This window comes from Hemibagrus wyckioides, linkage group LG16 (assembly GCF_019097595.1).
Source record: "Hemibagrus wyckioides isolate EC202008001 linkage group LG16, SWU_Hwy_1.0, whole genome shotgun sequence".
NCBI classification, from domain to species: Eukaryota; Metazoa; Chordata; class Actinopteri; order Siluriformes; family Bagridae; genus Hemibagrus; species Hemibagrus wyckioides.
The window spans coordinates 6,491,761-6,506,641 of NC_080725.1; the positions used below are offsets into that span (position 1 = coordinate 6,491,761).

At 39.8% G+C, this 14,881-nt stretch overlaps 2 protein-coding genes across 7 annotated transcripts in view; one reads left to right on the plus strand and one right to left on the minus strand.

Moving 5' to 3' along the window:
* Window positions 1-1,254: 1,254 nt before the first annotated feature.
* On the plus strand, window positions 1,255-11,467 carry trim47 (tripartite motif containing 47). Of its 3 annotated transcripts, none has more exons than XM_058411380.1 (8): window positions 1,255-1,486; window positions 4,119-4,336; window positions 5,385-5,430; window positions 5,580-5,675; window positions 6,829-7,053; window positions 7,126-7,172; window positions 7,265-7,380; window positions 9,280-11,467. In XM_058411380.1, the coding sequence occupies exons 1-8, from the start codon at window positions 1,301-1,303 to the stop codon at window positions 9,807-9,809; spliced, it is 1,464 nt and encodes a 487-aa protein (XP_058267363.1). In that variant the 5' UTR covers window positions 1,255-1,300; the 3' UTR covers window positions 9,810-11,467. The 3 variants fall into 3 exon arrangements, with proteins under 3 accessions (XP_058267363.1, XP_058267365.1, XP_058267364.1); XM_058411382.1 differs by having other exon boundaries at window positions 7,150-7,172; XM_058411381.1 differs by having other exon boundaries at window positions 6,829-7,038.
* Window positions 11,468-11,659: 192 nt separating this feature from the next.
* Window positions 11,660-14,881, minus strand: part of trim3b (tripartite motif containing 3b) — a 37,838-nt gene continuing 34,616 nt past the window's right edge. For all 4 annotated transcript variants that reach the window (XM_058411377.1, XM_058411378.1, XM_058411379.1 and 1 more), the window contains one exon: window positions 11,660-14,691. In XM_058411377.1, coding sequence (XP_058267360.1) covers window positions 14,539-14,691 — 153 coding nt within the window. In that variant the 3' untranslated portion in view covers window positions 11,660-14,538. The remainder of the gene's footprint in view (window positions 14,692-14,881) is intronic.

The window sequence follows — 14,881 nt, forward strand, 5'->3', positions numbered from 1 at the left end:
GGGTTTAGTGGGATTAGTATTTTGTGAGCATCCGCATTTTTACTGTAATCACAGTGTGCACTCGAGCTGGCATAGTTTCGACAATTAATTTTAGATCAAATCCCTCGGAGTGTCGTCTGAACACGTTTCAGTACAAGAGATTAGACATTAAAAACATCTGACCTTTTGTACAAAGCAGTTTATATGATCAATATTACACATTTGCTTGCATTCACTGCTTCTGCAGCTGCCCCTACTGCTGTGACCTGTGGTGTTGTCTGAGAAGCAGTAATGACAGTCAGATGTAACCATTTTTTGCAAGTTATTGTAATTTTTGACCAGTAGGTGGCACTGGCAAGGAATTTGCTGCATAGCCTGTGCAAAGCCGTTGCTGGGATACAGCCTCACCTCCTGTTTGGCATCTTTGCTCTAAGATTCAACCGAGTGAATCACTTGTAGCTGAATTTTAGATGTTGATGTGTAAGCATTTTTACCATGTTATTGTAACAAAATGTATTGCATAAGGTCAGGTCATGGTCCTGAAGAAGCCTACCATTTTTTGTGTGTGTTGGTGTGCAAAGTTATTCTGAGATACAGCCTGAATATGTTGTTGGCAGCTTCACCGTCAGATTCAAATAATGTTGTAAGGCTTGGCCAGAGAATGCAATGAAAGTTATGACCAAAAACATACTTCCAAATTAGGCCCAGAATGGACCCAGTGGTGGTGCTAGAGTGTTGGCAGTTCTTGCCCACAAATTGGTCAGCATGTTCCTTAGACCCTCCCCAATCCCCATCATACTTCACAACATTTTCCTAAATGGTTCTATGTGCCATAGACACCCTCAGCAGAAGAAGAAGAAGAAGTCGAATAAGAGTAACAATCGAGTACCTTTATACCTTTAGGGCTTGGCCCTCTAATGCTACTACTATTGATAATGATGATGATGATGATGATGATGATGCAGCTGCGCAGTTAGAAGAGGACAATGGTGTATAAAATAACGGAATGCAAAGTCACTTATAAGGAATTATTTTATTTATAAATAATTATAATAATAATAATAATAATAATAATAATAATAATAACAATAAGAGGAAGGAGAAGAAGAAGAGCGCTGTTACCAACATAGTTACTAATCATTAACATAAACAATAAATTCACAAATTTATTAAAAATAGTTAATCTTAAAAATTAACTTTAATATTTTCGTTAAACTACTTTTCTGTGTACTACGTCACCAGTTCGTGTGTACTGCCCTCTCGCGCGCGTGTCTGTTCTGTTTGCCAGTCGCACTCCACAGGAAGCTGCTGGTTTAGTGACATGGCTGCCGCTGCAGATACTAAGGGGGAATTACAAAAGGAATTGGTTTGTGCCATTTGTCTGGATTATTTTGACGATCCAGTCATTTTAAAATGCGGGCACAACTTTTGCCGCATGTGCATTTTAATGCACTGGGAAGAAAACGGAGGAGACGACATCGGCTATCAGTGTCCAGAGTGCCGGATGGTGGGTTTTGTTTTCATGTCCATTTGCTCAGTAGCAGCAGCTGGCACTAAGATTACTGTAATGACCAATAACGTAAAACGCGTAACTTTAACCATACGAACACCTCAACCAAACTGCATATTTTTTTTTTAATTTTATTTATTTATTTATTTATTTTTTTTTTTTTTTTTTTACAGTTTTATGGGATTTATAGAGCTTGCTCACTGCCATGGGATAGGGCTACATTTCTGCAACATTATTAACAAAGAGAATTAGATAATAATAATTTAGCTAACGGACTGGTCAGCCAACAGCTGTTGCTCATGTCAAGCATTTTAATGCTGTATATGTGTTGTTATAGCCATGCGACATTTACACTACTAGTACTAATTATTGTTATAATAATCTGGAAATCTGACCTGGATCTAATAATCCCATTCTCTTCTGGGTGACTTTGGATAGCAACTGAATATTATAGTCAAACAGCAGTGATTGTTCTGAAAGGTATGAGAAGGTAAATATTGGGAATGGGAATGAGGGATGAGTTCGAGACATTTGATTTGAGTGATTACAGCAGCAGTTACTTGATACAACTTTACAGTATCCAAGTGAGATGATTCAGTGGGCAGGAACGGTTTTTGGGAAGGACAAATCTATACGTTGTCCATGTGGAACCATCCACAGCATCAGACAGTGTGTTAAAAGTGCAGAAGCCCCAAGAAGTAATAGGCACTCAAGCCGCATCAGGACAGTCCAGAAGATCCACAAGCAGTAGATGTGTCAGGATCAGACATCGGCATCATGTCAGGCAGAAAAGCACCTGATGATCACCTGATCATTCGGAGATCACGAGTTTCAATCGTGACAATGCCACAGCCAACCTTAGCTGAGAGCCTACAGAATAAAATTAGCCTTGGCATTTGACATTATCAAGAGCAATAAACATTTATCATATACATATATATATATATATATATATATATATATATATATATATATATATATATATATTACACACTATATTGCCAAAAGTATTCGCTCACCCATCCAAATAATCAGAATCAGGTGTTCCAATCACTTCCATGGCCACAGGTGTATAAAATCAAGCACCTAGGCATGCAGACTGTTTTTACAAACATTTGTGAAAGAATGGGTCGCTCTCAGGAGCTCAGTGAATTCCAGCGTGGAACTGTGATAGGATGCCACCTGTGCAACAAGTCCAGTCGTGAAATTTCCTCGCTCCTAAATATTCCACAGTCAACTGTCAGCTGTATTATAAGAACGTGGAAGTGTTTGGGAACGACAGCAACTCAGCCACGAAGTGGTAGGCCACGTAAACTGACGGAGCGGGGTCAGCGGATGCTGAGGCGCATAGTGCGAAGAGGTCACCAACTTTCTGCAGAGTCAATCGCTACAGACCTCCAAACTTCATGTGGCCTTCAGATGGGTTTCCATGGCCAAGCAGCTGCATCCAAGCCATACATCACCAAGTGCAATGCAAAGCGTGGGATGCAGTGGTGTAAATCACGCCGCCACTGGACTCTAGAGCAGTGGAGACGCGATCTCTGGAGTGACCAATCGCGCTTCTCCACCTGGCAATCTGATGGACGAGTCTGGGTTTGGCGGTTGCCAGGAGAACGGTACTTGTCTGACTGCATTGTGCCAAATGTAAAGTTTGGTAGAGGGGGGATTATGGTGTGGGGTTGTTTTTCAGGAGCTGGGCTTGGCCCCTTAGTTCCAGTGAAAGGAACTCTGAATGCTTCAGCATACCAAGACATTTTGGACAATTCCATGCTCCCAACTTTGTGGGAACAGTTTGGAGCTAGCCCCTTCCTCTTCAACATGACTGTGCACCAGTGCACAAAGCAAGGTCCATAAAGACATGGATGACAGAGTCTGGTGTGGATGAACTTGACTGGCCTGCCCTCAACCCGATAGAACACCTTTGGGATGAATTAGAGCGGAGACTGAGAGCCAGGCCTTCTCGTCCAACATCAGTGTGTGACCTCACAAATGCACTTCTGGAAGAATGGTCAAAAATTCCCATAAACACACTCCTAAACCTTGTGGGCAGCCTTCCCAGAAGAGTTGAAGCTGTTATAGCTGCAAAGGGTGGACCGACGTCATATTGAACCCTATGGATTAGGAATGGGATGTCACTTAAGTTCATATGCGAGTCAAGGCAGGTGAGCGAATACTTTTGGCAATATAGTGTGTGTATATATATATATATATATATATATATATATATATATATATATATATATACTGTTTTTTTTTTTTTAAATGGCCTGCTCAAGAGCCCAAGCAGTGGTAACTTCGCAGCACTGGACCTCATGATCTTCTGAGCAGTATTCTAACCACTGAGCTAACGTTGTCCATGGTCTCTGGGCTTTCCATCTCTGGCTAGGAGAGAGATGCAAGCTTATGCATGCAGAAGAGGGCAAATAGCTGCCCTGTGATGCATCATGAACAGCAGTCTGAAAACATGCCATTGGCTTGCTTCATGTGTCTCGGAGGAAGCATAGTCTTCTCTTGGACGGAGTATAGAATGGTACCTAAAACTAAATGCATGCTTGTTGGACATCTTAACATCAAAATGCCCCAAGCAGGAGATATCAGGATTATCCTGTTCTATATGCTTCTTTCACAGGTGTTTGGCAAAATGAGCTTCACAAAGAACTACCTAGTGAAGAACTTGGTGGATAAACTGAGTGAGTTTGAGTGTCTGAAGACGTGCAGGCCTCCCGCACCGATCAAACCACCCAAAACGGATGGTAAATGTGAGAGACACCACGAGGAGCTAAAACTCTACTGCCACACGGACAGAAAGCCAATCTGTGTGGTGTGCAGAGAGTCGAGAGATCACAGGTAAAATGCGTGAAGCCTAATAACACACAGCTCTGGTTGTGGAAGGAGTTTAGTCATTTTCCTAATCATATACCTGCTAAGCATGGTAATGAACTTAGGAATTAGACATGAATTGTATCTTTATGTGCTAGGTGCTTTTTACCGGTGTGACAGAATACAGTCAAAGCATGGAAGGGTTTGACAGTGATGCCGTGTGTTAAAGGTTTGTACAAAGTGATTAGAAACCAGGGCTGGAGTAGGGTTGGAGAAGGCTACAGACACTACATAGGTAACATGCAAAGAGGTCTGTTAATTTATAAATGACAGCTTGCAAATGAGGCTTATACAGCATGCGTGGCAACAGGTAACAGCTCAGCAAGAGAAAATTGGCACACACACAGAGCTGGGGGAGTTTAACATTTGAATAGGTTGCTGAATAAAAAAATCGGCTGTACATATTAATTTATTCAGTATTTATCACACAGTTGTTACTTCAACTCTGCTCCCAGCTGAATTGATGATTGTTCCAGGATAGTTTGTCCCATTAAAAATGGGTGTTATATATTTTTCAAAAACGTCAGAGAAAAATTTGCATTGTTTTCGCTTTAGCTGCAAGATGAATGAAGCTTGAGGTCAGGGGGAGGTGGTAGAGGAAGTGAGATAGGGAGAACAGAGTGGGTGATGTAGCGATAGGGGATGGGGAGAGAAATTAGAAATAATGCAGTGGCTGGCATTCTGCAGCAGCTCACAGTTTTTCTTTTCACCAGGTATAGCTTGGTGGAGTGGAGGGGAGGGGAGCATTTATTTCCACTAGTTTAGCAAATATAACATGGAAATATCTCCACTCAAGGGCAGATTATTATTTAATAATTGGAGCGAGTAGGACTGCAGTTCCTCTGTTATTACGCTCAGTGAAAGAGCTTTTGTAGTCATGCAACACATTTTCAGGAATCAGAATTTCACTGATAGTTAAAGCTCATTTTCATCTACCTGTAAAATTTGATTACACTAATTTTCTCACAGTTTTGGGTTGTACACAATGCCTGGTGATGTATTTAATGGCTTTCAGGCTCCATGATGTTGCTCCTGTACCTGAGGTTGTTGAGGACATGAAGGTGAGCTGTATCAGTTCCTCTAACAGACATTGTGTGTCACTTTTCAATATGAGTAGTAATCATGGCAGCAGTTCTGTGTGGTCTGTAGTACTGGGGCATTTCTGGTAGGATCTTGTACCTTTGCTGAACATGCTTTCTTTTGTACACAGGGAGGCCTGAAGCTGAGGCTCATCAAACTGAACTGGCAAAAGTCCATGTGTGGCCGAGTCAAAGCCACAGACGAGCAAGCCAAAGCAGACATCAAAGTATGTAAGAATTAATCTTGCAGCCCCATATCATGGTTTTTCTTTTTCGTACATAGCCATGCACATAAAGAGCATGTATTATGCAGCAAAATGAATAACTCCCATTAATGTATTATTCTACTGTGTAATTCTTTTTTACATACAGTATGTACATATAGAGCAGCACTTTGGGTAGCATTGCTGCCTCAAAGCTGCAGGGTCCCTGATGCAATCCTGAGCTCGGGTTACTGTCTCTGTGAAATTTCACATCCTCTCACTTTCCAAAAACATGCAGATGGGCAAACTGACTATGCTAAATTGTATTCGTGTGAACAAGTGTGTGAATTTGCCCTGTGATGAAATGCCATCCCACCTGTGGTGAATTGTCCTGTCTTGAAACCAGTATATATAAAATGAAGGGAAAGTAAGTATTTAGACACTTTTGTATATACTCCTATATATATCTACCGTCCATTGTTCACACGCAATGTTTTAAGATTTTGTACTTTCTGCTTAATTTACACATTGCTGTTTAAGAGGCCTATTTTTCTACTACAAGGCTTACACATGCACCAACCATGCAGATTAGAGTCTTAAATTATTTTCATGGATAGAAGAACATGTAGCAGAAAGAACAGTTTTTACACTGAGCATGTTGTCATCAGACAGTAGCATCTTGGCTCATGAGTCACGATTGGTGAGTGGTAAATGGGTGCCACTTTTAATTTTCATAAAATTTAATCCTGTTAAACTTTTTTCGCCACTTCATGAGTCAGATTCTGCAATGAGAAGTTTCTGCAGAGATGGAAGAACCAGCCGGAAGGACAGCAGAAATACTCCCATTAATCAGGTCTTTATGGTAGAATGGCTAGACTGAAGTCATCCCTGAGTAAATGGCATGTTGCAGGCATGTAATTGACTCTGAGAGTATGAGGAAAAAGAGGAAACAATTTGGCTGACAGAAACTAGGTCCTGCTCATCAGTTGGCTAATCTCTATGGCGAAGCATGGTGGTTTGTGTAGCTTTAGAGCCAAGAGAAGGCAATTTAATCCTTACTTTGAAAATCAACTGTATATCATCTTTTACAGACTTCTGTAATTGAAATACTGTCTCAAATAATTTAGGTTGCAATTAAAGCCAGATTAGCAGATGTGTTCTATTTACTTCCTCACAGCTAAAGAAGCAGGCTCTGAAGGAGAAGATTGAGGATGATGTGGGAGCCCTGGTGCAGTTCCTGCTGGATGAGAAGGACAGACTGTTGGAGAGGCTAGAGGCCGAGGAGGCAGCTACTATAGCACTGATAGATGAGAATCTTAAACTGGTGGAAAGTGAGGCGGCTAAAGTGGACAAGGCCATCGCTGAAATTCAGAACCAGCTCAGCGAGGTAGCAAACTTTGAGGTATGTCTCACTTGTGTCTTTCAGCGCGCACACAAGCATGACATTATATGTTGTTTTGAATTCCATGTTCAGTTCTCCTATGGATGTCTTTTTCAGAGCATCAGCAAAGCATATTCAAGGTACGTAGATAACTGCATGTTGAAACAAAGTTTAATTTGATCAACAGTTATGAATTGGGTGTGTAAATGCTGTTGTTTGATTTTGATTTTAGCCCAAGTCATGTTAACCTTACAGTGCAGGCGGTGAACTGTCCACCTGATTTCACCGAATTCACTGGACCATTTCAGCTCATCTTGTGGAAGAAGATGATGCATGTGCTGCATACAAGTAAGTAAAGAGCACTTTCCATGCGTCAGTGCCTAAATCCCAACATTAATCGGAATAAATTAGTTCAGAAACACAAAAACATGACTATATATTACAAAAAAACCTGTTTGATAGCTCAATTGGTTAGAAAATTCTTCATCGTAACACCTTAATCAATCCGTTTGAGCTCGACATTTTGATTGAAAGGAGAGGTGTAGATCTAAGGTGTACAGGTGAAGATCTACACATCTAAAACTCTAAAGCACCTTTTGCAGTGGTGTGAACACAACAACAACTGCTCTGTACTTGCGCACTTGTTTAGAGTATATGTAATGCACATGGAAATGAATATATAAATCAGCTTGCAATGGATAGGGTATGGATAGGGTATGTATAAACAGTACGGATAGGGTATGTATAAACAGTACGGATAGGGTATGTATAAACAGTACGGATAGGGTATGTATAAACAGTACGGATAGGGTATGTATAAACAGTACGGATAGGGTATGTATAAACAGTACGGATAGGGTATGTATAAACAGTACGGATAGGGTATCTATAAACAGAACGGATAGGGTATGTATAAACAGTACGGATAGGGTATGTATAAACAGTACGGATAGGGTATGTATAAACAGTACGGATAGGGTATGTATAAGCAGTACGGATAGGGTATGTATAAGCAGTACGGATAGGGTATGTATAAGCAGTACGGATAGGGTATGTATAAACAGTACGGATAGGGTATGTATAAACAGTACGGATAGGGTATGTATAAACAGTACGGATAGGGTATGTATAAACAGTACGGATAGGGTATGTATAAGCAGTACGGATAGGGTATGTATAAGCAGTACGGATAGGGTATGTATAAGCAGTACGGATAGGGTATGTATAAACAGTACGGATAGGGTATCTATAAACAGAACGGATAGGGTATGTATAAACAGTACGGATAGGGTATGTATAAACAGTACGGATAGGGTATGTATAAACAGTACGGATAGGGTATGTATAAGCAGTACGGATAGGGTATGTATAAGCAGTACGGATAGGGTATGTATAAGCAGTACGGATAGGGTATGTATAAACAGTACGGATAGGGTATGTATAAACAGTACGGATAGGGTATGTATAAACAGTACGGATAGGGTATGTATAAACAGTACGGATAGGGTATGTATAAGCAGTACGGATAGGGTATGTATAAGCAGTACGGATAGGGTATGTATAAGCAGTACGGATAGGGTATGTATAAACAGTACGGATAGGGTATGTATAAACAGTACGGATAGGGTATGTATAAGCAGTACGGATAGGGTATGTATAAACAGTACGGATAGGGTATGTATAAACAGTACGGATAGGGTATGTATAAACAGTACGGATAGGGTATGTATAAACAGTATACTCCTATATAGTGTATACAGCATAGTTTAGCATTATATATTATACTCCAGTATAGTGTATGTTTACATTGCCCATTTTCATGCCCGGGTGCATTTTGTTCTTATACATCAACCAGTCTCTATTTCTTTTCTCAGGTTTATAAGGAAAGGAACTAGCTGATTTTATGGATGATCCATGTCATAAAATTATAAGCAGTTCAAAAGTGTGATGTGTAGCACCTAAATTAAAAACAGTCTAACAAATTTTGAGCCATGCAGTCATATGGAAATCATATCTGCACCGTTTTTAACAGCGGGGCTCTACATAATAATACATTATGGCTCTCAGAAATCACCTTGAACAATCATTGGTCATCTAGGAAATCTGAATTAGTATGAATTAATGTAAAACCAAATCTCATACCTTTGTTGATTTTCCTCTAGTTTAGGCTTTCCCCTATGTAAAGAGATGTGTTCTGCCATTTAATATGCAAAGGTTAGGTAATGTACAACATCCTCTGCCCTTCAGTGCCACAAAACCTGACGCTGGATCTGGACACAGCCCACCCATCTTTGGCCATTAGTGACTTCGACACGAAGGTGGAGGAGGGCCGAGCACGCTCGCACGAACCCGACCTGCCGTGCCGCTTCACACGCTTCTTTGGTGTGTTGGCTACTGCGCAGTACTCTAGTGGCCAGCACTACTGGGAGGTAGATGTGAGGGACAAGGGAGTGTGGTACCTGGGTGTGACAACAGCACGCAGCAACCGAAAGGGCTTCGTAAGTCTGTCACCGTCAGCTGGTTACTGGAGCCTGAGCCTACATGACCGCTTGTACGCCAATGAAGAGGATGCCCGCGTGCCTGTGGCTGATTACTGGAGCTCTCCACGTGTCGGTGTCTTTCTTGACTATGAGCGAGGCCACGTGGCTTTTTATGATGCCGTCACCATGAAGCGTGTCTACAGCTTTGCGGCGTACTTTGACGAGCCTGTCTCGCCCTTCTTCAGCCCTGGCAAGAACGACCCGGGCAGCCGACTGCAGATCTGCCACTATTACTGAGGAGAGACGGTCACTGCATTTTAACATTTTGAGAAGGAGTCCATTGCAGGGGAAGCTGACTGCAGATTGTTCCCCTACTACTGATAAGGGTTTTTTTTTGGGGGGGGGGGGGGACGAGATTGGGAAGAAGGTGGTGCTTTGTATTGTGAGAATGAAGCTCCTGTAATAGAAAATAGAAAAACTGCCACTTTGACTGAGAGAAAAAACTGAAAGGAAACAGCATCCATTGTACCTGCATCAGACGTTTTCATTCTAGGGCATTCTTCTCTCAGGGGGTAGGCTGCCGTGGTGTGGCTCAGACCCGGAGCTTCTTCACAATGTGAATTAGGGAGTGTAATACTCTACTATGCCTGATCTGAACAAGTCTGTTCTTATTACTGTTGGATTATGATGTAGCCCTGTTGACATTCAGGTCACGATGCGCTGCAGGCTTCAAGCAAATATCAACTTGAGCTGCTTTTAACATCTCATTTCACCTCAGTGTTGTTCTGTGTCCCCTTCCAGTGTGCCCTTTTAAGACATGGAATTTAGCTCAGTAGGTTTTAGAAGTAGTTCGCTGTGAACTTTTGAAAAGGCTCTAGAGACTTTTTAACTTTTTTTTTGTTTCATTGTTTTGTTTAAATGATTAATTCCTCATTTCTGTAGAATAGAAATGAGTAACTAGTGTATGAAGACCTAATACTTAAATAGTTCAGGGTTCTGCGTTTGTACAGGCTGCTATGCACGGTTTCAACATTTCCATAATAACTATGTAAATACGGTTTGTTTTAAAGCCCCTGTACTGGTCTGGCTCTAGTGTGTAGTATCAGACAGCTTGAGAATGTGGGTATTGCTTACAGATAAGTGTGCTTATTTGAATACGTGATCTCTGAACCCATCTTAATATTTGTTTACATAATTAAGTGTTCGAATCTAGCTTGTGTAATCCAAAATGATTTTTTTTTTTTTTTTACTGTGAATGTGTGATAGAAACACAAACCACAGTATATCCATATATACAAACCCAAGCAGCTTGCTTATTTCTTGCGTCACATCTAGTGAAATGGCCACATCTGATCCAAGCTATATATGGAAATCTTTATTTCTGTCCCAGCTGAGAGATTTTGTTTCTGCAGTAGGGTGTTAATGCTATCTGTAATTGCTTCATGTGAATACTTGAAAGAAAAAAAAAAAAAAATAGATGATGATGATGAACAAAAAGACTCTGTGAAAAGCAGACTTGACATCCAGGTCAGTTTCAGACACTTACATCATTGTTACAAATCTTGTTTTCCATTTTTCTCTTTTTTTTTTTTTTATTCATAACTGTATGAATGATGCACAAAATGGTGGTCTTTGAATAGAAAACATTGTTAAAATGGCCATGCAGAAGTGTTTGTTAATTATTTATTCATTCTCACACAAAAAGACGAACAATCTGCAATCTGTTTTTTTTTTCTTTCATGTTTTATACTTCTCTCAAACCTTTTCATTTTTCTTTACAAACGCTTTTGTGAATATACCGGAGGCACAGCAGACAGAAAAGCGAGAGAAAAGACAGCATTTTTAATAGCTATTTATATTTTTAAAAATGAAATTGTTGTCTGCTTGTAATTCAGCTTTTGTCTGTATGTTTCCCTTCTGTTACATATATGTAATAAATGTGTCTTATGCGTATATATGTTCATATTCAATTTTGCTGTTTTTTTTATGTTGATGTTTGTGATTTGTTCTGTAACAGCTGCTGCAGATCACAGTACATGTCTGTAATACAGCAGGAGATTGAGTGCAGTGAGGATGTTCTCTTCCTCGACTAGAACACCAGTGTGGGTTTCCACAGCAGGACATCTCACCTTTTTTCCAGGGAGCTCTTAAACTGTAAGAAAACACCCACAGCCCCCCTCTGATTTATTTTCTGAATGTAATCCAACTGTTTAAATTTTGTACATTAATATCTTGCCTACCGATTAGAGATGTAGTGTGTTATTAAAATTGTTAATTAGGAGCAGGCTAATTTGTGTTGAGATTTGGATTAAATATTTCACAAGTAATTATAGGCACTCAATAAATCTCATGATTTTGGGTGGTGATTTTCACTGGTGTCACAATATAAAGCAACGGCTTTATGAAAGCTCTAGAATTATACCGGGACAAGCTCCAGTGTTGAACGAGACACGTTTTATATAAAGGGTGTGTGAGAACGTGAGACCGAGACAGCTTTTCTGATCCACAAAGAGATGCATAGGTGTTTAAATAACTTTATATTTACACTTTTAATTACACACTGTTAGAATCGATCAGTGAAGACATTGAAAATTTCATGTACAAGACTTTTTATTATTATTATTATTATTATTGAATGATTTCTAGTTAAAGATGGGTTCTAAATTTTGCTCTGGAAGGAGTTAGTGATGATGATCAGTAAGTGCCGTGTGGATATGTGGATGTTGGGCGTCTCAGAGATGAGGTTCAGCTATTTTGCTCTCTTTTTGCAAACGCACAATTGTGGAGGACGGAAACTGACTATGGATCAGTCCTGTTACTCAAAAACTAGTTTGCTTTATGCTAAAACTTCTATTCTTAGTAACTATTAACTATTTTAAGACATCTACAATGCATAGAAGCCATTCCCATAATGCACTGCAGGCCTACGTCAGCTTTAGCACTGAGAAGTAATAAGGAGTAATGAGCTGATTTACACATGTGCACTAGGTCATGATATAAAGGGGAAAAAGAAAAAATGAGCATCAGCAAAGAAGTATGATAAAAGTCTCAAACGTTCTTGCAAGATTTTTTAAAAACCTAAAGGAATAGAGGAATAACTCGCCACACTCTAGTGTTCGAGATGCACAAAGATTTGAAGACCAAGTCGAAGCCTGCTTAACATAAAAACACACAAACGTGCAGAGTGACACGTCCCCACTACTGAACCACTGCTCTGAGACGTCTGACGTGGGACAGAAATACAAAATACTCACATAGTCATTTACAGTTAGTAGATATAACAAAACTGATTATTACTTTTTTTCTTTAAATGTCCACATTGCTGGAGCAGCCTCAACATGCACAACTTTCCCCACTTTTAACTGCAGTCCAGAAACAACACCCAAAAAGCTCTCACGTTACACCACCTCGACATGACTGTAATGAGTGTAAGTGATTAAAAAATAAAATAAAATAAAATAATGAACTTCTGTTCCGGTCTGAACAGCACCTTATACAATACCTCAAGACAAACGTTTGAGGCTCCCAAAAGCAATGAGAAAAATGTACAAAAAAAGAGAGAGTTAAAAGCTTTGGCTGGTGAGGACTTATGCAGAGATTATAAAAAAAAACAGAACAAAATCTGTACAAAACATCAAATAAATAAAAAACAATTAAATACTGATTAAAAGACGACTTTTCCACTGCCACAGAAAGTACTACGATGCGTCGGCTGTAGAAACTGAAATGATTATTTACAAAGATATTCTGAGTATGCGACTCGATGTGCAAACACACTGCAATGTGATTAACAAAACATTTATCTAAACCCTGCTATTTATTTATTTATTTATTTGTTTTTTTTACCTCAGTCACCAAGGGTTAATTTTTTTTTTTTTTACATTGATAGGACAGCTCGAAACGTAATGAAATAACGAAATAGAAAAATAATTAGAGTCCTTTTCGGCCGCGGCATCCTGCTGTAAACGCAGTAGTCTGTAGTCTAACACCAGCTCAGTGACATCGATGATGGGAAGCCAAAGTGTGGTACCATTTACAGATTACATATATACTCTCCCCTGTATATATACACACATATGCATATTTACAGACACTTGTTTATGCGCATAGGTACAAATACACAGGCATCAAAATCCACAAATATGGTTTGCAGTCAAAAAGACAAAGAGGATGAGTGTGTTTAACAGAGAGACAGGAAGTAGAGCTGGCAAGAGGGTTCAAGGTCTAATTTCACTGCTGATCTAAGAAACTAGCAAAGCCTCAGTAAAGTTTAGACTTTAAAAATGTTTATACTTTCTGTGATGCCTGTATTCATGAAGCATTGCAGCCGTATAATAATCACAAGAGTATTCGTTGAAATTTGGTAATTAACGCACCATGATGTATAATTAATTCCTTAATAACATGTCATTTAAGAGTCCCTATTTATTACAAGTGTCTTAATTGCTGACTTTTGAAAATCCCTGAAAAAATATACGAATAATTAATTATCATTGAGTTTTCTAAATTAAGCTGCAGCACTGCGCTTGTGCTTATGTACAAGTTCTGGAATTAGGCTAAAAGTAAATGTTTACATGTTATAAAGAAATGAATTTATATCAACATGTATTTTTATTAGCCATTTTAAAATTTATTTATTTTTAAAAAATGTCTGCAGTTACCAAATGGCAGAAATGACACACACACACTACTGTCGCTTTATGAATGCATGCTTCAGAGAAAGTGCTGTACACAAATTATTCTCACTTTTACCGATCTCTTTTCAACCTAAAGGTGAATAACTGTACAATGTGTGCTTATTATATCACTCTCCCAAATCCACTCTAAACAATCATAAGGTCTAGTTCACCATCATAAATAAAATTAAAAAAAAAAAAAAAAAAAAAAAAAGTATTTTTTGGAGAACTGCACTGTGAAAGAAAAATGCTCTCATGCTTTCTGCTCATCCTCTTTAGTTTGGTTAAGGGAATTGATTTTAGCTGAACGTGCAAAACAGTAGGAGAGTGAAAGCAGGAGTGCTGGAGCACTACTGCAGATAGCGATACACTTTAAAGCAGTGGTTCCCCGAGTCTGCAACAACCACATGGCCTTCAGACGTGAGCGCCAAACCCTGTGGCCCATACAGTGGGTCTGCGCTGGTGTTAATGTAGGACAGGAAAGAGCCTGAGCTGTCAAACACCTGAGAGAAGAGGAAGAGGAAGAGGAGAGAAGGGAGGGAGGGAAGGAGAGAAGGGAGGGAGGGAAGGAGAGAAGGGAGGGAGGGAGGGAGGGGAGGGAGGGAGGGAAGGGAGGGGAGGGGAGGGGAGGGGAGGGAGGGAGGGAGGGGAGGGGAGGGAGGGATTAGGAAGGAAGGAAGGAAACATTTTTTT